This window comes from Mya arenaria, chromosome 17 (genome assembly GCF_026914265.1).
Source record: "Mya arenaria isolate MELC-2E11 chromosome 17, ASM2691426v1".
Lineage (NCBI taxonomy): Eukaryota > Metazoa > Mollusca > Bivalvia > Myida > Myidae > Mya > Mya arenaria.
Genome location: NC_069138.1, coordinates 27,111,050 through 27,133,959, shown reverse-complemented (window position 1 = coordinate 27,133,959; position 22,910 = coordinate 27,111,050). Strand labels below are relative to the sequence as shown.

Here is a 22,910-nt window from a genome sequence, read left to right as displayed (position 1 = left end):
AAAGATTTGTTTGATACAAAAAAAAAAAAACTTTTATGTTTTAATAAGTATATATTTGATATGTTCGGGGATAAGATATTCTTAGAAACAACAGATGACCGTTCACTAGCTTTATTCATGATAGTATATCTTCCGGAAGTCCCGGTATCATATTACATGCACATACATATAGAGCGGCTACTGAGGACACAACATCCCTCCTCAATTAAGATTGAATGTTATTTGAAAAATATTGATATAAAACAACAATCATTAATTAAAAGTAATACATGTATGTAATAATTATAATACGAATATATCAAAACTTAATATTGCAAACCACATTGATAACTTTGCAATTGATAATTAGATTATTAACATACTCTGGTGGAATTGATTCTGTGAACTTAACTATAGTGTTTACAGGTTTAAGAAATTCCAAGGTAATCAGTTACTCATTGAAACTTGATACTAGTGCCACAGTGAGGTCAGTTCGAAGGTTATATTTACTACTACTAGATAATACGTTTCTACTACATTAGCAATATCAAACATTTACACATACGTACAAAATCTTATTCATATTTTTTTAATAAAGAATAATGTTATATAAGGGAATTGTCTGTGATTTAAATTGTCCATAATTTTCCCACATTCATTTCTTTACTTTAAAGTATATCTTTAGCAGATATTCACTGTGAGAAATTTAAATACACTGAATGTTTTAGAATTTATCAAATGTTTATATGTCAAAACACATTTAAAACGCCTTATCAATATTAACTATAATAAAACAATATAAGATAATTTTGTATTCATTTATGTTTAGAACTCACACGAAAGATCAAATATCATCGATCTTCAGGTTTAACTGGGTTTATTATGCCCATATCACTATGAAACCTTATTACCAACACTCCGCACATAGTCGCTCAAATAAGTCGGAGGTCGTCGTTCCCTAGTTGGTCGGGTGTGAACCTCCGTCGTATTTTGACCACAATCATTATCAAGTTTTACAAGTTTATTGATACACTTAGCACATACATACATGTGATAAAAGGTTATACAACAGTATATTAATAACTACAATAACCAGGCTGTGGGTTGTTACTATCAGAAGGAAGAAATAATGCGGAAAAGTGGCTTATAAAAAAGGGGAAAAAACATGCTTCTATGATTATCTTACGTTTTGTGTGTTTGGAATGCCTGGTGGGTTTTTAAAATGATTTAGTATAATAGCCAAAAATTTGCCTAATTGACGAAGTGTTTGTTCATTGTTTTCATTCATAAGAGATTCAAAATTAAGACAATTTGTGTTTCTTTGGAATCGCTCTGGAATTTGTTTTTTTCGTAATTGATTAAAAAAACTACATTTGAATAAGTAATGAAATTCGTCTCCGACCTCTCCAGAATTACAAACATTGCAAATCCTATCGTTACGTTGGACATTTGCCTATCTAAGTTTTTCAATAGGAAGATGGTTGTTACACATTCTAAAATTAACTAGTTGTTGTACAAGGTAGGGTGACAATTTATCAAAATACTGTTCATATTTATGTTCGTGTTTGTACAAACGGTAATTAAGGCATTTACTGGAATCAAAGACCTTGCTATGCCATATTTGTGAGTACTGATTTTGAAGACTTAATTCTATTTTTTTTAACAACATATCTCTAGAACCATCAAACATTTGGTTTATCCATACATAGCTTAAACCACATTCATCTAGAATAGACTTCACACATGTTAACCAATTATAAATTTTAGAATTATGAACATAGTCTGAGTACATGAATTTATAAAACAACGAAGAAAGTTTATCAGTATTTGATATCATATTATACCAAAAGCCAATAATTCGTTTCTTGATAGCAATAGAAATGGGATATCTCCAAGGTCTCCATATAGCATAATATGAGGAGTACTACGTTTAACATGTAATATATTTTTCATAAAATCTGTATGCACTTTTTCTAACAGGTTAACGTCTGAATACCCCCAAAGTTCGCATCCATAAGTAAGAATTGGGAGAATAGTTGAGTCGAACAATTTAAGTTGGCAATCCATAGATAAATCTAGATTTCTTATTTTTCTGTATAGACTAAATAAGCCTTTCCTTGCCTGTTCAGCTATATGTTTTTTAGCAGATGTAAACTGTCTGTTTTTAGAGAAAATAATTCCAAGATATTTAAATGTATCCACCACCTCGATTTGGTGATTATTTATGATAAAGTTTCTTTTTCTACGGAAACGATCTCCAAATACCATTATCTTAGTTTTGTCAAAATTTATATCTAATTTCCATTGTGTGCAATATTCGTTAAAAGAATTAAGCACTGAAGTCAGATCCTCCTCTGTGTTTGCAAAAAGTACTGTGTCATCAGCATATAATATAACAATCGGTTTTATATATATGTCGAAATTGACATCAGCTAAGACTAGACTTATGTCATTTTTTGTCAATAAGTAATTCTCTAAATCATTTAAAAACAGAGAAAAAAGTATCGGAGAAAGATTCTCGCCTTGGCGTACACCTCTAGCACAGGGGAAAAAGTTTGACATCTTATTATTAACAGAAATACAAGACTTGATACCACTATACATACTTTTTATAATAGTTAACATTTTTCCATTTATATTATAACATATTAATTTACTCCAGAAGCCGGTTCTCCATACAGAGTCAAAAGCTTTCTGGAAATCAATAAAACAACAGAACAACTTTTTATTTTTACGTTTACAAATTTCCGCTAATGTATGTAGTACAAAAATGTGGTCTATTGTAGAGTGATTTTTTTTAAAGCCCGCTTGATTTTCATTTAGAAGATTATAGCATTCTAAGTATTTAGTTAGCCTATTGTTTAACACGGCAGTAAATACTTTTCCAACACAGCTTAAAATTGTGATAGGTCTATAGTTTTGGAGATCATCTTTATCTCCTTTATTTTTATAAACTGGTTTAATGGAGCCAATTAGCCAAGATTCAGGGATATAACCCGTGTCAAAGACTATGTTAAATAACTTATGGTACAGGGGCATTAAAAGATCACAAGACGCTTTAATATATTCATTTGATACCCTATCAAGACCCGTAGCCTTGCCAGACTTCAATTCGTTTATACAAACAATAATTTCATCAATTGTAATTTCATTGTTAAGATTATGGTCTATGCTCACATTTGGAAATTCAGCTTCAACATGCTCATTTGCATCAACGTTATTAGCATTTAAGCTTTTAAAGAAATCAAAAAAATCGTCAAGGTTAACATCATCAGTCTTATTTCTAGTGTTTAAACTGTTTATGTAATTCCAATCGATCAGATCATCCCCAAGATCATCTTCATTGTTATTCATATCCATGTTGGAGGCGTCTTATGATGGTTCAACCTTTTTCATAAAAGACGAATTACGTGTCACTCGATGTCCTGAATCACATTTTACACTGATCATAGGTCCTTTTGTTTCCGTAACCGTATATGGCATTGGTTTGAACTGCGTAGTGCACTTAGACGGTGTCTCATTTCGCAGTAGCACTTTGTGTCCAATGTTAATGTGGCGTTCCCTTGCTCTAATCCTTTTGTCCTCATACTCTTTCGAGTGGGATTTCGATTTCTCGTCATTACGCCTTGCGATTTCGTCTAATCTAACATCTTGTTCTGGTTTTGCGATATCTGGTAATCGCGTTGATGGTTCCCGCTGAAACAATAAACGGAACGGCGTAAAACCAGTTGACGTATGTGGCGTCACTTTGTATTGGCGTAAGAAACGGAATAATTCCTGTTTGCATTTCTTTCCTTCTACATGTGAAGATTTGATGCATTTCATAAGGGGCTTATTAAAAGACTCTGCTTGAGCATTTGCCCGCGGCCACCTAGGTGTGATTTTTCGGTGAATAAATCCACAGTATTTTGCATAATCTGAAAATGCATTACTGTTAAATGGACTGCCATTATCCGTTTAGATCACTGTTGGTACCCCGAACATTGCTATTACTTTGTCCAGCACTGGTATGACAGTGTTTGCCGATACTGATTTGACTATCTCCACAATTGGATAACGTGAATATTCATCAACGATAGCTAATAAAAAGTCCCCAGTTTGTAACGGTCCACAAAAGTCCGCGCTTAAATTCATCCATGGGCCTGATGGCATTTTCGACATCCTCAGTGGTTCTCTTAGTCTCGGTTCCTTTGTATTTGCTTGGCAAGCCAAACAACCTTTTATTGCTGTTTCGATATCAGCGTTCAAATTAGGAAACCAGACTTTTGAACGCGTGCCAGCGTTTGATTTGTCTGTGTCCACATCAAAGGATGGAAAATTTGGAAGATTATTCATTTTATGTTCACTGTTTAGCATATGTTTTTTTTAAAAAATCAGGTAAGAAATCGTGATGTTATATTGATATCAAATAATTCAATAATTCAAATCGATGCGATACATTCTATTTCATTATTTTATTAAATTATCAATTAATAGATAACAATTGATATAAATATGTTTAGCTTTGCATAACTTTGTACAGATCTGTAAATATGAGTAATTGAAATAAACAAAACAAACCCCTCAAGTAAAGTGACTTTCATGGTAGCAGTTGTACGGGTTTGGTGAATGTGTGAGAAGTTCACACGATATTATTAAAGTTGTTCCTTGTTATAATTTATCGTAATTGGCGTAATTAAGTCAATTTAATATTTAAATAATTATGGACTTTGCTAGAAAAAGTTATGTTTACAACTTGTGAAAAATTGTTCTACTTCAAACAAACATAAGGTTTAACTCAGTACCCAGTGTTCTCTTACTCTGGATTTACCGTGCGCGAATTCCAGGAGAAAAGTCTAGAGTTCTATGAGTTGGTGCCACACAAGTCTATAAGTTATGTAGTGGAATTAAATATTGTATTATTTGACAATGGTATGCTAGATATATGACTTACTTAAAAAATGTCAGTTGCTATTTGGATATTTTAATTTTTGTTCTTAAAAATGTTTAATGTGAATGATGTCAAATAATTACGGCTATTTGATGAATTATGAATTCAGGTATATTTAATATGATTTTGATAATTGAATGCAAATATCATTGTTTTCCATGCATATTTGTCTATTTGTAAATTTAAATATGTTATTGTTATTTACAACTTATTTACAGATCTCATTTACATTTATAAGACGACCTACAATGTTTTACTTTATACTCAAGATGAAAAATAAAATAAAATTAAGGGGCCGAAATGTCTCTGTTGAAAATCACTAAGGGGCCGAAACGTCTCGAGTCATTTTAATTAAGGGGACGAAATGGCAGGGCCGAAACGTCTTAGGGGCCGATTTGGTAGTAGGCCGATTTGGTAAGGGGCCGATTTGTCTTGATCCCGTTGCTATCCGCCATTTTGTCCGTCAAACTGACCAGAGTCCGTCATATACATGCGCTGGCAATTCCTCGCCTTTTTAAGTATTATGGTAAAAAGGTGTTGTCATGGCACTTGTAATTCGGATACAAGGTAGCCAGGCCGACTAAAGATGGCTTCCAATTCGTTCCGTATTCGAAACCAGCGAGTTATTTAGAAAAATGCAAGTGCTGTATCAGACTCTGTGGAAGACCTCATCAACAGCTGAACTTGGAAATTTTGAAAGATCGTTCAAAGGCGAAACATCTATACGTCTGTACAAAAGTATTTTTTGAACAAAACTACTTATTTCAATCCGCTCAAAATTTATTTAATACTGAAATTGTCCGTGCATGACCTAAATAAGTGTTACTATTTTTAAACTATAAAGATCGTACATTTACGCTTTTGATTGTGTTGTCAAATCGGCATTAATGGCCATTTAATATCAGGTCCAACATGGACACGATTGATTTCATTCAAGATAGAGGTATTTTTGTTGATACCGTTATGTAGTTTTTATAAACTGCTTTGCTTTCAAAGTAAATCAGGAAATATCGTACAACTAAATTTTTGTCCGAACCATCGCATGCTTCCGAATCTCATCTACTCGTATGGTTCCTATGTAAACAATGGCTTTTGTAGCTGTCATTCCGACACATTTCATAGATTTCTTATTTTCATATCAGCACTTTGTCGACGGGATATCCAATCAAGAAAACCCTGACCCTCAAGCAGCTACTGTATTTGACCAGCTCACACCAGCTAGGCCTCCTCCAAAACTCAGATAAATATTTGAGCCACCAAAAAAAACACGAGAACAGATCGGTCTGAATCGTTAAGGTATTATTTTCTGTATAAAACAATTTATTTCACTGTACATTTAAATCAATTATTATGTTCATTAGAACTTGATTCTGCCAAACATGTACTATAAAGACTTAGACTTATTATGAATAAAGAACAAGTCAAACATGTACATATTTTCATTGTTATTCTTACATTTTGGGCCATTTACGTAAATCTACAATATTTAATGATAGTTCATCCAATGTTCAGAGTCCGGATCACATGCACACTCGATTAACAGTATTCTTAAAGTTGCACTCTCACAGAATTCTAGTTTGACACTTTTTGTCTCAGAATCGGCTTATTTTGGCATTCTTTAAATTAAGACCTAATATATAAATCACAAAGCAAACTTCTCCGAGCCAAAATATGATAAATGCAATCGAATCCTGTGTAAGTTGTCAAAGTGATCAATCTGTGAAAGTGCAGCTTTAACAGTGAAAAATAACTTCTGCTAATGCTATATATTTTAAAATATATTTGCCATTGCAATAAAGAGATATTCACCTACAATATCATACATAAACACCAAAGAAATATCAAAGTGTAAGTAATGTTTGCAAAACAACAATGTATTTAATAAATCTGATGTTAAATATGCAACAACTGGTGTTATACTCCAGAACTGAAGCTAACATCATAGAGGTACATCCTTCCAAGAATCCATCAAAACAACATGCTGAACAACTTCAAGAACTCTCTTCAAAAGACCGCACTTTCCTGAAATAAATAAAAGATGCCAATATTAAAATAAATCAGTTACATGTATTGTTAAATATTTAAATACTAGCTGTAAATGCTACTGCCTTTGATGTTTGCTTTCTACATGTATATCATAATGAATTATTGACAAGATAATAACTAATGTTTTGTGGTTGTTGTTTTTCTCTGGACAAATAGTCCATTACTTTTGTACAGCAAAGTAAAACTAAATGTTATAAAAAGCTTTAAAATAGGTCCTACCGATTATTTGTAAAACTTGTCATCACTGGTTTTCTCTTGCGGTTGACATTGCCTGGACTGGCAAATATCATGTGTGTGGGGGGGGGGGGCGGTTTCCGGTCTTATGCTAGGTCCCCTGTGGCGGTAGGCTTGTTGAAGACAATAATAAGGGGACTTCCTTATCTCCATCAATCAGAATACTTTAATGGTGTCAACGGTAAATAGCAGGAGACCCTCCACCAACCTTAACCGGTAAATGGGGGAGGGTAGTGTGTGTGGGTTAGAACCAGCTGCCCGGTCAGCTTAGTTGGTTAGAGCGCCGGGCTAGTGTTCTGGTGGTTGTGAGTTCGAGCACCACACCGGGGGCACTTTTCCTCCCAGGTCTACTTTTACAGCCAGAGTGTGTGAACATATTCCACAATTTCTGTAAGAACAAAAATCAAAGCATGTGAATGTTTGAGCAATGCAAAAGTTACAGATTAGTATCACCCACGATTGTCACTTGTCAACTATTACACTATTATTCATCAGGGGGAGTGTTCAATCGCTTAGAACTGAAACTTTTTATGCATAACCCCAATAAACCATTTCTGCTCATACTATTTTTATGCATAACCCCAATAAACCATTTCTGCTCATACTATAGAATACAAGGTTATACTGTATAGCTGGCATGTAACTGTTATTTAATGTCACTTCCGGGTTCCCCATTCGGGCCATTTATGATTTACTCATATTGTGCGATGATTTAATCTTTGTTTCAACAATACTGTAAGAAGGACCGGTGTTATTAAAAGTTAAACTTACCCTTGTTTGCATTTACAGTATGCGTCACACACACGCTTTTCCTTTGTATCGATGTCAATGTTAACAACATGGCGGCTATCCGATTTTCTCTGACTTGGATAGATTTCACCCCGTAAATGTTAGATATCGTCATTTTCTAAAGATAAATCGAGCCTTCCGATGTAGCAGCCAGTTACAAATTCCTTTGACTTCTATTTTTTTCGCATTGTAATGTCACATTTATGATAATTTGTCATGAATATCGGAAAGCGAAACGACGCGAGACGCCATTACTTCCTCGTTTGTTTGACGGACATAGACAGAGTTCGCTCCCTTGATATCAGGGGGCGTGGCTTAGAAGCCGCTGTCGTAAGGTCAATTAGCGCCCCGGGTGTCGAATCGATGTACTGTATTTGTTATGATTTCGAAACTTTAACTAACAACGATACTAGATAGTAGATGTTGTTTAATTCGGAAATAAACTATTTAAAAAGTAATGTTAATAGATGTATGCTATAACAGAAGGATACAGTTGATCATTTGTGAAACTTAATGTCATAGCGTAATTGGAAACATGTATTTTTTTATCGCTGACTGTAATGTTGTGAGCATAGAAGCTCCGCCTCTATATGCAAATTAGTAACCGCCCTGCTAAGGCACCAATGTGGAACCCCTAGAAGTATCAGAGAGGCAGTATGATTCAGACTATTGATGTACTTACATGTTATACACTTGTAGAATAAATGTAGTAAATATTTAAGTGTCTTTATTACATACTTTCATTAAAACACAACACTGACCAACACGGTCAGCCTTTTTCAAACACTTACATAGCGTAATATCTTATCGCTGACCAACACGGTCAGCCTGTATTTGTTATGTTATTCGCTGACTATCACGGCCCGCCTTTTTCGAAACTCTAACTAACAACGATACTAGATAGTAGATGTTGTTTAATTCGGAAATAAATTCGAAACCCATTTGATGATTTTGTTTTCAGACGATTGCTCTTGTTGTCGGCGCCAACGACATTGGCCGTAGATCAGCAGCTGCCATTGTACGGGCCATAAGACAGTTATGTCTTACCCTTCATACCATGTGTCCACATGGAATAATACTGCTTTCGGAGATCCTTCCTAGAGGTCGGAACCTGTTCCACGAGCAGACAGGACCTCGCGTAGCGTACGAGACAGGGTTTTTGGACCACTGGAATGCGGTCGCGGTTAATTCATTAAAACTGCGTGATCATTTATTAGAATGCTTAGAAAAAGAAGAAATGTCTGAATTTCCAATCACTTCCAAGACTATCAGTGGACGGCGAAAAAATTCAAAAATCATTAAAATTGAAAACTATTGTGTATGTAATTTGTCAGAATGCTTAGGCGACCAAGCGCAATGTGATAAATCTTCTCAATGGTATCACAAACACTATGTAAAAGCACCACTAAATATATCACAAATTGACATTGAATTCATATGCCCACTCTGTTAACTGACTGAACAATTACAACTTAGGCTCAGACATTTACGTATTCAGTAACTCGATCAATCCTTCATTCAATCTTGTGATCAATCCATCATTCTTTCATTTATTCAATCAATCAATCAATCAATCAATCAATCAATCAATCAATCAATCAATCAACCAACCAACCAACCAACCAACCAACCAAACAACCACTCACTCACTCACTCACTCACTCACTCACTCACTCACTCACTCACTCACTCACTCACTCACTCACTCACTCACTCACTCACTCACTCACTCACTCACTCACTAACCAACTCAATCACAAGAGCACCTCCACGTGGTGAAGATGGATACTATTTCTTACATAAACGTTACGAAAAGTCATCCATCTTCAACAAAACGCTCTTATAATGTATAATATTTTAATAATATATCAATTACTGTATAATAATTAAAATAGTACACAGAAATAAATAAAACAACAAAAAAATAATAAAATATTTAAAAAAATCCATTCTCATTTTTCTGGTCAGCCTTTTCTGGAATGGTCAGCCTTTTCCCTCTATATCTATATGGGCAGCCATTTGGTCAGCCTTTCAGCACGACCCTCTTCTAACCAAGGGCAATTGCCTGAAACTTTTCGGTTTTGCTTTCATATGATTTTCACGGTCCTCAATAAGAGCGTACCCTACGCAGATCCAACGCGGATCTGATCCCGGAGACGATCAGAGACGATCAAGGGACAGTCCGGGAAGTCGGTAGGTAGGGCATAAGGGAAGTAACCCCTGTATGCAGTTTAGTTGTGAGAAAAATTAGTTGGTTTGAACCTATTGATGGCCGCTATTGATGACATGTTTGTCGTGATATATTCTATATTGTTTAATGCATTTGAATTTTACGTATGTTACAATTTCGTCACGATTTTGTTGATTATATGATAAAATGAATTGAATCAATAAACACTGATTAATTTTACGAAGTTTTCAGAAATTAACAAAATTGCCGTATAGTGTTATTCGAGTCGAAAAACTTCGAGTCTTGTTTTTATTTCGAAGAAAAAGAACCCCAATAAATTTGTCCAGTACATTGTAAAAATACGTCGGTACAGGTCTTTCCATTATACTAAAGGTAATCGTCCATCTTTTGTTATTTTTTCAGTAAACTCACCTTGTGAGAGGGCCCTCATTTGGTATTTTTTTGGTCAAATCAAGACAAATTTTCGATTTCGGCCGCATTTCCCAATAAAAAAAGCATTTCCCCATGAGAACCATATTCCCACCCTCTGGATTGACACTTTTAACTGGTACTGAATTTTGATTATATCATGAATGCGAAAGAACATCAGATCTTGAACAAATCAGAAACTACAGTACTGGTTAGCGACCTATTATTCGCCCGTACCACTTTTCGCCCACCCAGTTAAGACCAGTCAAATCGAAATATGTTACACAGATCAGTCAGGCGTTTCATTGCGGCATCATTTTTGACAGATATCAGCTGGTTTTTCTGCGTTCAAATGGTAGTAGGATGTGGAATTCGACCCAAATAAACATTGTTTACACTTCTGACCTTGTAAGTTGCACGCGGGGATGACGTCATCACGTGCGTGCTCATTTGCATGAGGTCCTGTAAGGATATTTTAATTTTTATTATACCTTGCACTATCAGAAGACATTATTGATTTGTCATTATAAAGTATAAAACTGCTGTTGAATTATACAAATACCATAAATTGCTGTATTTTACGTTCAATTTTCGAAAAAGCAAATAGTAAAACCTGAAAATGGTGTAATCACCAAATTTTTGGTCTAAGGGAAGCAATTCAAATTTGAATAAATCATTACATTCTTGTACGGACATGTGTTGTCCCTCTTCGGAAGTCTGTAAATAAGCATACATAATGTACATGTAGGTCATGTTTTAAGAAGGAATCCCGGTAGGTTTTCAAATTTTCTGCAGAGGTGGCTTACTGAGTAGGTGTTTATCATTTTAAACATACATAACCAGTATGTAATAGTTAACATATTATATTTATTGATCAATTGTCGTTTTAAACGATCGCTAGACTGGTCAAATAAAATAAAAATGTTTGAACTTATAGTTTAGAGAGAAATATACGAAAAACATCGTAAGAACAGCGAATTTATGGGGTGGGCGAATAATTGGTACAGTAGGGTACTTATTTTAGCGAAATTATAGGGGTACTTTGCACGTGGGAATATTCAGTTTCCCTATCTATTTAAAAAAACAACAACACAGTTTTTGTCTGAGGAGCCAACCTGTCTGAGTGTAAAGTTTTAACGTAATATATATCTTGTGTCAAAAGTAACGAAGGAAAAATCTCCATTTCTGGCCGAAAAGGGGTCGCTAACCAGTAGTACTGTACATTCAACATGCTAGACCCACTTTTCTAGCTTACTCCAATCATTGGAGGTTTTTTCCAAGTGTGAAACTATTTCCTTCGCTAATATCCTCTGCGTTGCTCTTTACAGAGGAGTTTAATATGAATGACAGCAGCGGATATTGTCTGATTTTATAACTTTGCAGAGCATCACCGAATCTGATGAGATCAGCAAGAATTACTTCTTCTTTATTCAGAGATTATACAATTTTATCCTTGTGTACATTGTAAGTCATATAAAGTTCTTACCTACGATTTATTTGTTTATGTGTGTATAAACACAAAAATATTTTCTTGACTGGTTAATTATAAACATTAAATCTGATATATTGCCTCTGTTTGTAACAGCTGACATTTTACGTATGTCTGAACCATGACCTTTGACATCATGGGCATAATCAGTAATCCTTTAATTATATGATATTTATTATTGATGGTTTAAATATATCTAATGATGTTTACAAAGAAATATGAAAAACGAATGGCAATTAGCAAAATCTGCTTGAAACATGTGGCTGATGAACTCCGCGTTTGCTATTCTTTGGTCGACTAATCACCCGCAGAGGGCCTAAAATCCAACCTCCTGAACCAGACAGTCAATTAATTTATTGATTTAAACGTGATAGCGAAACTTTGTGGAGGGAAACAAAGTGGGTCTTACTTGTTGAGTGTAATGTTGTTATTATGCACCAGTCAATTGTAACCACAGCCCCCAAGGTCTGGGGAATAGCGGGTTCCAGCCAATCCCAGGTAAAATCCCCGCCTTGCAGGGAGAAACTGCTTGTAAAATGCCCCCACACCCCTTGGACATCCTATGTAAGTCCCATTCCCCACTATTTTTGGCGCCAAAAGAAAACCTTCACTTAAACTCGGCACTGCAAGGCCACCTGGAATTTAAAAACACGGCCCATTTCCTCCGCTATCCCCGGTATACCCCTGGATCTGGTAGGCGGTGCTTACAATTGACCTGATGCATTATTCTAGTCATTTTGTATCCACCGATGTTTTGTTATTTCAAACCCCATTCCATACCCAACATCAAGTAATTTTGTGACATATATTTTATTTTGGTTTCAAATGACTAAATGAAAACAATATATAAATATGTGTAATCTGAACAACAATAACATGTGCATAATAATTGTTGATAAATCTATTTCAAAGACGGTGTTGTTCAGTGAGAAAAAAAATATATACAACATAATCATTCATTAAATGATACATAAGTACGGTAGATGCATGTATGTTTAAAAGTGTGGAATTATTTTGATAGAAAGTACTCTTTATTTTAGTTGAAATGGGTCTTGGAAAAATGTCCCCATCAAGTACTTTTGCCTGCGTCCCCCGAAGTATATTGAGGGCCCTGTCTGATGTGTTTAGACCATCATCATTGGTAGCAAATAACATAACACAACTATTCATATTTGGTCTGACTGCTCCTGTACAAGTTTGTTTTATAAGTTACATCAGTGTCAAGAATTACAGCCCTCTTGGCCAACCAACATTATGATTTGTTTCATTTTGGCCAGATGACAAACTGCCTGTACCATGAGGCCATTACTGACAAATCATCCAACTGGTTGTCTAAACATAAAAAAACTAGGTTTTTGGAAAAAAAACCCCATCAGGTAGCAGGTCAGGAGATTGAGATTACAGGTGAAGTGAATGATTACTGAGTGTCAGTTAATTGTTTCTTTCTCATTAAGTATTATTATTTCGGCTCCTGACCCTTTTATTTCTTTCTTTCAGAGCTACAACAAGTACCTGTGTAAGCAGCAAGAAGTGAGGCTCTGAGTCTCGTCAAGATGATGGAAGTAACTGTGAAGACGTTAGATGGGCAGAACAGAAGCTTCAGTGTCCCTGAAGATGTAAAGTTTTGAATTATCATTTTGTATACATTACTGAATTGCAAGCCTATATGGGGCAAATCTGTCTGATTATAAATGTGCCATTTTCACTTTTATTTTACATTATTCAAGAACATTTCATTTTACTCACATGAAACATAGAACACATGTTGTCACCTACGGGGCCTATTTACCCTTCTTTGCCATAGCCGATACCTTGCCCTTTAAATCATGGCTGGAGCACTGATGTGTGCACCTTTTTTAGAATTAAAAAATACTTTTGTTGATGGTATGTACATAGTGTTTCCATTTTCTCACAATCACTCATATTCTATTCCAGATAACAGTACGGGCGTTTAAAGAAAAGATTGCAAACTCGATAGTAAGTACTTGGAAACTTAACGTCCATTTATCAAGCCGTGCTATGAATGTCCTAAATTTAAGACTTACAATGTATGATTGACAGTTTTTTTCTGAAGCTCAATCTATTTTCATTCTTCAAGCAGAACGGCAGTTTCTAGATTCAACAATTAGCTTGATGACAATGGTTTATAGGGAATTTTACTTGATTATATATGATAATTATTTATGCAGTTTTATTAAGCTATATTGGGAGTCCTTCTAATTTAAAACCATGTACCATGCAATGTTTCAGACCATCACAGCAGATACACAGAGGCTTATATTTCAAGGAAGGGTTCTGCAGGATGAAAAACTCCTAAAAGAATATGGTATCTATCTTTAAACAATCGTGTCCATTCTTAATATGGTATTGCAAGCTCTTTTTATATTCTATTGAAGTTATTACTTTTATCTAAGGGAATAACCCATTTTACCCGTTACATGTTCTTAGAAAATGTTTTAAGTGTAAGTAGTAGAAAATGACCAAACTTTAAGTGTAAATGAACAATCATATCTGAATATATAACCACCATTGTTACAGATGTACATGGGAAGGTTATACATGTGGTGTTGCGGCCGCCCCCTTCAGGAGGCCGTCCCCCTGGGGGTCCAGACAACCCCCAGACAAACACCCTACCACATGGAGCGCGAGACCCAAATAGCGTGGTTGTTGGCTCGTTTACACTACCATCAGATGTGATTGACGCCAACATGGTTCAGGTAAAAAAAACGCATTAGAATAAATATTTGAGGAATTTGGCACGGTCACTGTAAAAACAGGAGTGGTGATGGTTGTATGGTACACGAAAAGCGTGCTCTACTGGTTTGATTGGGTATTCAATAATTACCCAGCACCATGAGCCTTTGATCAGAATAAATCATCGTTGACTTCTTTACACTACGATCAATGTCATTGATGCAAATTAAGTCCAGGCATAGATTATCAGGGATGCGATTTTTCCGCTGATTCGCGGATTTCACTGATCTTATGGCTCCAGAGACCCAAAAAATCATTTTTGATTTTTATAACTGATTAAAAAAGTTAACTGATTGCTTTTGCTTAATTCTTTATTTGTTGTTAGTATTGACACTCCAGGTTGTTTCAAATTTATTTGTCATATATTGAGCACAGAATTGTTCAACATGGTCAAGTTTTAGTTTAAATATCATCATTATTTCGTTGAAAATTAATTGAAAATGTGGAAACTTGTTTTAACAGAACATAGCCCAGGATGCAATCCGTAGTATGGGCGACATGGGGCGGAACGCCAGAGTTTCTACCAGATCATCGGTAAGAAGCTGATCCACATTGTGCATACTAGTAGAAAGGGGCACAATACAGGTTAAATATGATTATTTTAATGCATTTTTGTTTCACTCATCTGACTGTAATGATCAAAACGAAGAATAATCTCTAGAGATGTGTACAGGTAAAAAAATGTTAGCGATATTTTGGTGCTTTTTAACTGGGGAATTTGTGGCAACGCAGCTATTAATTGAAAACCCCAATTTATAAGGCTACTATTTTTTATCTTTACACAAATCATGTTTTTTTTTGTTTTGATCATTTAAGTCAAATAAGTTAAACATAATAATGCATCAATCTTTATTGTGCCCCTTTAAGAGTAATGGAATGGTTTTGCACCCTTCTGCCCTCATGGAGACCAGCATGGGCACCCTTTTGCCTTCAAAGAAATAAGTGCTTAAGACTGTTGACAGTGTTTTATTTGTTTTGATTACACTTTTAAGATTGCTTTAATTACATACAAACTTAACATAATCGGCCGTGGAAACCTAATAATAATTCAGTTAAACACAAATCGTAACATTTTCTGTCAAATAAAAAAAGTTCAGAATATTCACAGCGCTATACATTGTGCCCTTTTTTCTCATAGCACTCTGTCTCTATTCTGTAGCACCCTGTCCATTCTTAAACCTGGCTTAAACCCAACATATTCACTTAAGGGATGAATTGCGTGGTTGATGTCATTATCAGGGTATGAACACAATTGGGTTGGTCAAAGTGTGGTGTCCTCCACGCATACTTTAACAAGCCCAATTGCGTTCATATCCCCAATAATGACATCAACCCCGCAATTCATTACTTATATTTACACCATTAGTTCATAATTTCATTCAATAACTGTTAAAAAAATACTTCATTTCAGTTAAGAAAACCTATCAGGAAACTTTTCTTACCCATTCTGTAAATAGAACGACCCGACTGTAACCGGAAACATTTTTTTCAAATGACGTCACAATAACGCGGGAATAGATCAACTGCTTGAAATCACTTTTAAACGTTAAATTAAAACACTTATGGCAACAATTAATTTAAAATTATAATAAATTAACACTTTCTAACCCTTTTTGATTTATATTTTGCGGGACCTTCTGACACAATACAAACAATAAAAAGATCAATAGCTTTCATGTATATTGTTATGCGATGAATTGCGATCGAAGATGTTGCGTTCATTGATTGATAAACGCAATTGCTGAAAGGCAGTTCATTTAAGAAATGGAAGTTGAGGTGTAAATATTTTTGTATGATTACTTTTAAGGCTTTGGCATTAAGGCAGCTTTGAGGTATTGAGGTGATAGAATTTTATAAGAAATGTTTTCTTTGTTTCAGACTGATGGTTCAGCAGTTGATGTACACATCCATCTGGGCCCTGTACAGGGTGGGGGGACCACAAGTGAGGCCCAAATGAGGCTCAACACCGCTAGACAGATGATGAGGCTGGCAACAGAGGCCCTGAATCAGCTCGAGGTCTGTATTTTGAATGGATGGGGATTTTTACTACATAGGGGTAAGAAGGGGACAGAATGGGTGGGGGTTGGCCCAGATGAGGCTCAACATGGCTAGATAGATGGTGCGACTGAGGCCGAGAACCAGTTTCAGGTCAGAACATCATATTAAAAAGGGCCAAAATACAAAATGAGTTGCAGATATTGTTTTTTTTTGGGCTTAAGTATATGTTGTTGATATGATACCATTGTATGATTATGCCAGGGAGAATGTCTTACATAATTGCCAAGCAAGATCAGTCTTGTGATGTACCACAGAAGTTATGATTATCTTATAAAAATACAAGGACCATATTCTATTTGCCTCTTATTAAGAATATCAAGTATTAATTTTCTACTGCAGTATGGTTAAATGGCTTAGTCCTGCAAGGGAATTTGTATTGATTCCCTTTTTTCCATTGATAGAACTCAAACTCCGCTGCTGGGGCTACAAGTGAGCCTGGCCAGGCGACAAAGGCGACAACGTCATCAACTGGTGAGAGCAGGGAGCCAGAATCCACACAGTCATCCAAAAGTGGGTCAAGCCAAGAACCAGAGTCCAGCCAGCCAAAAAGTGATGCAGCTAGGGGGGAACGAGTCACAGTGACATCATCAGCAGACAGCAGAACCAGTCCAACACCCATGGAGACTGAAGAACAAGAAGGTACATCCTCAAGGGTTTTGTTATATGTAATTGTTGTGTTTCATTTATTAAGTCCAGTCTTATAAATTGATGGCGTAGAAAATGTGCGGGAAGGCTTTCACACGTTGTTCAAAGATGAATATATTCATCATTTCTTTCCTTATGATTTAAAATAGTTTGTTTGACTCATTGAATAAAAACACCAAAACTGTTGCAAGAGTTTTCATTGAATACATGTATGTTAATACAGGTAGTACAGCTCCTGCACAAGCAGCCAATGAGAATGCAGCTTCTGGTTCACCTGACCAATCAAATCAAGCCACACCGAATGGTTCTCAGCCACCCACGGGTCCAGTGTAAGTACAGTTGAAACCAGTTGGCTCGAACTCACTTAGCTCGAATTCCTAGTTGGCTTGAACTGTATGTAATGGACCAATTTCTTTATATTGAAGGTAAGCATTCCCACTTGGCTCGAATTTGTCAATGCTTAAGGTTTTTTCACCGGTCCCTGGGACTTTGAGCCACAAGGGTTCAACTGTTAATATTTTGGAATTCATGATGCCCATGAACTTTTTATTTATTTACCAGATTTCCATTTTAACAAGTTTTCGACCAAAAAAAATAGTAATAAGCTCATCTGTTTTAAAAAGAAAAAATCTAGGTTATCTCATAGCGTTGGTGTCTTTGGAATTGACTTTGGCAGCTTCATTTAGCAAAAGCTTAAACATTTGCCATAAATAAAAAACATTGAGGATATTCAAAACTAGCATGCTAAATATGTTGCAAGAGGTAATGTATAGCAAGGTCAAAAACCTTGGCATTTATAATTTATCAAGTTATGCTTCTTGTTTGACTAAAATAATAAACAAGTGTTGGCTTTTGTTACTCAGCACTCTCGTTAGAAAGTTTGTCACCGGGCGGGTGTTCAGTCTGTGAATATTATGTAAGTTTTCTTCATTTAATCAGGAGGCCTAACATCAGTGCGCTTGGTGAAGTTCTTGTGGAAGTTGCAGATATCAACGAAAGGTTACGTCCCCACATTGAACACTTCACACGGATTGTACGTGCTGACGCTGAAATGGATGAAAACGTGAGATTTTGAACACATGAAGTTCAAAGATATATTTTTCATGTAAAACAGTTTAGATTTTTTATGTAGAAAATTGAACATAATCATGACTTCTACAATGGCAAGAGTGTAACATGCTAGCATATGGCCTTGATTGTTATTGATTGTAACATGAGTGACCTTATGGTTGGCCTTTCCAAGCAGGGCTATGACCTTTAGGAGTAGAGAGAGAACAACAGAGTATATAACCAGTGGGCAGAGACAAAGCACATGCCATAAGCCACATTTACCACACAGTGATCAACCTTATGGTTGACCTTTCCTAGCAGCGACCTAGAAAATTGTCTGTTGACATTGACCTTTGTAAAATGAAAAGAATGTTTATTCGAGGGGCAGAGCGAGAACAACAGAGCTTGTTACCTGGTAGCAGAAACAATGAATGTCATGAGCCACTATTACTAAGCAGTGAGCAACCTTATGGTCGACCTTTTCCAGTGACCTTGAATATTACATGTTGACATTGACCTTTGTAAAATACCTTTATTTTTTGTACAGGAACACAGAGAGAATGGAAGGTGTGTAACCTGGTAGCCGAGGCAATGCATGCTATGAGCCACTATTACCACACCTTATGGTTGACCTTTCCCAACGACCTTGGATATTGTTTGTTGACCTTGACCTTTGGAAAAATAAATTTATATTTTGTACAGGAGCAGAGAGAGAGTGGTAGAGTGTGTAACCTAGTAGCCGAGGCAATGCATGCCATGAGCCACTCATACCATGCAGTTAGCGACCTCATGGTTGACTTGTCACAGCAGCGACCTCGAAACTTGTATGTGACCCTGGCCATCGCCCAGCCTCACACTGCCGTCATACAACACTCAATTCCTGTACAGGTAAGATTTGCCTTGTTTATCTTATTTAGTTTGTCTGTTGTAGGATGGCATGTTTTGAAGGTTTTGTGGTTGCCTTGGTGTCGTCGTTGTTAATTTCAAGATATTCAATTGAAACTTGGTACACATGTTGCCAGAGACAATACACAAATGTGTAACAACAAACCAGACAAGCGTTGGTATCAGCTTGTGGGATTATTTTTGGTGCGAGCAAACATTGTTGGAAATGTAAGGCTTGAAGCCAAGAAGGCGAAGAAACTTTACCATCTTCATGCATTGTGTAGATTTTATTTCTGTGGATAGTATTCACTATTTGTGTGTAAATGCATTATTTTATACAACAATTAAATTGTGAAGAAATACCTTTCATTCTGTTGATCTTTACCATTCATCATTAAAATCATCTTTTCTAAAATGACCTGACCAAATTTTAGGCGTAATAACATGAGGTTGTTTAATTTGATTTTGTATAACAAACTTTAAAATGTAAACAGTAATGAAATGACAAACACATTTGGCCCGAAATTGGTCAGACAAAATAACAGTGATGGAACAGTTCTGAAGATAGTAGATTTAGTGGCATGCATGAACCCCATCGCTTCATATTTTTCGTATTCATATTTTTGGTGATGGTGTTGTGATTATAAGTTAAATATGATATTGAAAAAAATTGTTTGTCTCAGGGTAAGATAGCAAAATATTTCACCAATTGAGCACCAAAAGGCTTTTTCACGTGTTAAATATTTATAATTGGTGTTTACAACATTAGATATATTGCTATCCTACTTTGAAATAATCAATTTTTCTTTTTATTTCATGCTTGTATTTCATTAAAAATAATTGTGTCACCAAATGTTAGCTGATGTCATACTGAAAATGATGTCATTGATTGTTCTTTCCAGCACTGTGAGAGGTTATTTTTGTTTCTGACAATGCAATGGGCTAAGATGTCAGACACAGTGAAATTATATCTTTTACATTTTCACTGTTTCAAATGATAAGTTTATCAGGATTAAATCCACCATTTTTTCCTGAGCCCGCTTGAGGTGAGCGAGACAAAGTTGTCCTTACTGAACTTTGTCTGGCCTGTATTTTGACCCTGCATTAAGGGATTTAAATAAAAAAAATACCTTGAAGGTTTGCCATGATGAGGTGGCCTGTCGCGCGGAAGAATCAGGTCTGTACCTTAAAGGTCAAGGTCAAAGGTTGAAATGATTTTTGTTTGGGCTGTATCTTGACCATGTATTATAGGATTTTCAAAAATGTCACCCCCAGGACCCTGATCTGTTTCTCAAAGGTCAAGGCCAGGCAAAGAGGTCAAAGGTTGTAATGATCCTTGTCCAGGCTGTATCTTGACCATGCATTTTAGGTTTTAAAAACTTGCCATGAAGGTTCACCATAATGAGGTGGCGTGTCTCGCACAAGACCCAGGTCTTGACCTCAAAGATCAAGATCATGTTAGAGATCAAAGGTTGAAATGATCCTTGTCCAGGCAGTACTTTGATCATGCATTATAGGAGTTTTAAAAACTTGCCATGAAGGTTCACCATGATGAGGCAACATTTTATGCACTCAAACAAGGTCTGACACAAAGATCGAGGTCGCACTTTGAGATTGAATATCAAAATGAGTACTGTTGATAGGACAGGGATGGACTGAGCCTTATCTGGGCTGTATTTTTACCATGCATTGAAGGATTTTCAAAAAAAACTTGCCACGGAGGTTCACTATGTTTCTAGTCTAGTTTTATCATCTTATGCATAACATGCATTCTTTTATCAATTGAAGCAAATGTAAGGCCACACCAAATTGATATTTCAGTCAACAGATTTACCACATTTTTGTTCAAATTTTTAATGACCACTAATAATTTTCCTAAAAATATTTTTTTTTTTTTGGCAAAAACATCTTATCTTGTAAAACCATGATGCATTTAACAAGACAAGAGCATCCTATAATGTGTCTCTGACAACTCCCGAAGAACTGAAACAGTTATTTCAAAATTAATAAGGTATTTGCTTAAGATTAAGATCTTAGAACTAAAAAGGGAGAACAAAATTATAATTATACAGGATTATTATTCTAAATGAAAAAATATGCAGGAGAAATATGGTTTTGCATTCGCCCGCTCTTGTTTTTAAATAAAACAGAAAAAAATGTATCATTTGCATTTCGCCCTTTAGATCCAAAATCCTTTCTACCTAAATCTGTAGAACAAAAAGATAAATTGGTGTGGCCTAGTCACTATTGTTTAAGCCTATGGTATGATGTTGGTGACATTTTAGGCTCAGATACAGATTGGGGGCAGTCCTAGATTGATTCGCCGCCAATTTGGACCGCCTAGACCCCCCAGCACAACTGCACCAGTAAGATATAAGCTTGTGTGGGGGCATACTCTGTTTTCCACCAGTTCTGGAACTATTTTCCTCTTTTTCTAAAGCAGGCAAAAGGGCCAAATGTTAGGGTGTAAAATAGGACTTAAAATCTTGTTTTAAAAAGGACATGGTGCAGCAAAAGAGGGCCAGGGTGCAATGGTCCATGCTGGTCTCCATGAGTGCAGAAAGGTGCTATCAAAAAGGACAGTGTGTATAACCCTACCATAACTCTAAAGCTGAAACCCTACAGTGCTTTATTTAATGATATTTCACGGGGAAGAAGCCTACAAATGCCCCTGCTTTACAGAGCTAAAAGCACCATTTAATGTTTTTTGAAGTGTAGCACAATAGCTTTTGGTAGCTTTCTGTGCTGCAATCTCTTTCTTGTGTAGGGAAGTTTACTCTAGTAGTAGAATGCTTCCTACGTAAGACTTATATCGTATTTTGTTTTATTTAGTTATTCAATTATGAAATTGTGGTTAATTTTAATGGTATGCTTTTCAGGTTATAAGCTGAAGTAAAAATAAGATAAATTCCTCAGGATTTAAAACAAAATCAAGAAAATCATAGTCTGGATATCACTGTGTTTCTTTTTTAAAGATAACTGAGAGGGCTGCCTATATAGCAATTTTCTGAATATTGTTGCCCATTTCTGAAGGTGGGCATATTAAAATCGCACCATCCATCCGTCCGTCCGTCCGTGTGTCCAGCTCAATAACTCGTGTCCAGGCTGTAACTTTCTCTTGTATGGACAGATTTTAAAATGACTTGCCACCTGTGTTCAACATACCAAGATGAGGTGTCGCGTGCAAGACCTGTGTCCCTCCCGCTAAGGTCAAGGTCACACTTAGGTGTTTATTCACAATGGAATGCTGCATATAAGGACATAGAGTATAGGTTGTCGTGTCCGGGCTGTAACTTTCTCTTGTATATGACATATTTTAAAATAACTTGCCACATGTGTTCGACATATCAAGATGACGTGTCGCTTGCAAGACCCTTGTCCCTACCTCTAAGTTCAAGGTCACACTTAGTGTTATTCACAATGGAATGCTGCATATAAGGACATAGAGTATA

General features: G+C 35.9%; 1 protein-coding gene and 2 long non-coding RNA genes across 6 annotated transcripts in view; 2 read left to right on the top strand and 1 right to left on the bottom strand.

Annotated features, from left to right (window-relative positions):
* The first annotated feature begins 5,343 nt into the window (after positions 1 to 5,343).
* LOC128224445 (uncharacterized) lies at positions 5,344 to 7,089 on the top strand. Its single transcript, XR_008259479.1, has 3 exons — positions 5,344 to 5,647; positions 6,052 to 6,205; positions 6,835 to 7,089. It is a non-coding gene; the product is annotated as an uncharacterized LOC128224445 (long non-coding RNA).
* LOC128224446 (uncharacterized) lies at positions 6,340 to 8,238 on the bottom strand. The gene is made up of 3 exons (XR_008259480.1): positions 7,961 to 8,238; positions 7,175 to 7,577; positions 6,340 to 6,931 (listed from the first exon to the last, which is right to left on the bottom strand). It is a non-coding gene; the product is annotated as an uncharacterized LOC128224446 (long non-coding RNA).
* Positions 8,239 to 10,284: 2,046 nt separating this feature from the next.
* Positions 10,285 to 22,910, top strand: part of LOC128223981 (large proline-rich protein BAG6-like) — a 38,911-nt gene continuing 26,285 nt past the window's right edge. For 2 of the 4 annotated variants that reach the window (XM_052933539.1, XM_052933537.1), the window contains exons 1-12: positions 10,406 to 10,541; positions 13,564 to 13,682; positions 14,002 to 14,043; positions 14,317 to 14,392; positions 14,605 to 14,783; positions 15,283 to 15,354; positions 16,699 to 16,836; positions 17,280 to 17,517; positions 17,747 to 17,852; positions 18,463 to 18,586; positions 19,276 to 19,461; positions 21,744 to 21,824. In XM_052933539.1, coding sequence (XP_052789499.1) covers positions 13,620 to 13,682; positions 14,002 to 14,043; positions 14,317 to 14,392; positions 14,605 to 14,783; positions 15,283 to 15,354; positions 16,699 to 16,836; positions 17,280 to 17,517; positions 17,747 to 17,852; positions 18,463 to 18,586; positions 19,276 to 19,461; positions 21,744 to 21,824 — 1,305 coding nt within the window. In that variant the 5' untranslated portion in view covers positions 10,406 to 10,541; positions 13,564 to 13,619. Of the gene's footprint in view, positions 10,313 to 10,405; positions 10,542 to 13,563; positions 13,683 to 14,001; positions 14,044 to 14,316; positions 14,393 to 14,604; positions 14,784 to 15,282; positions 15,355 to 16,698; positions 16,837 to 17,279; positions 17,518 to 17,746; positions 17,853 to 18,462; positions 18,587 to 19,275; positions 19,462 to 21,743; positions 21,825 to 22,910 lie in introns of those variants that run through there. The other 2 variants (XM_052933538.1, XM_052933540.1) reach the window with 2 other exon arrangements.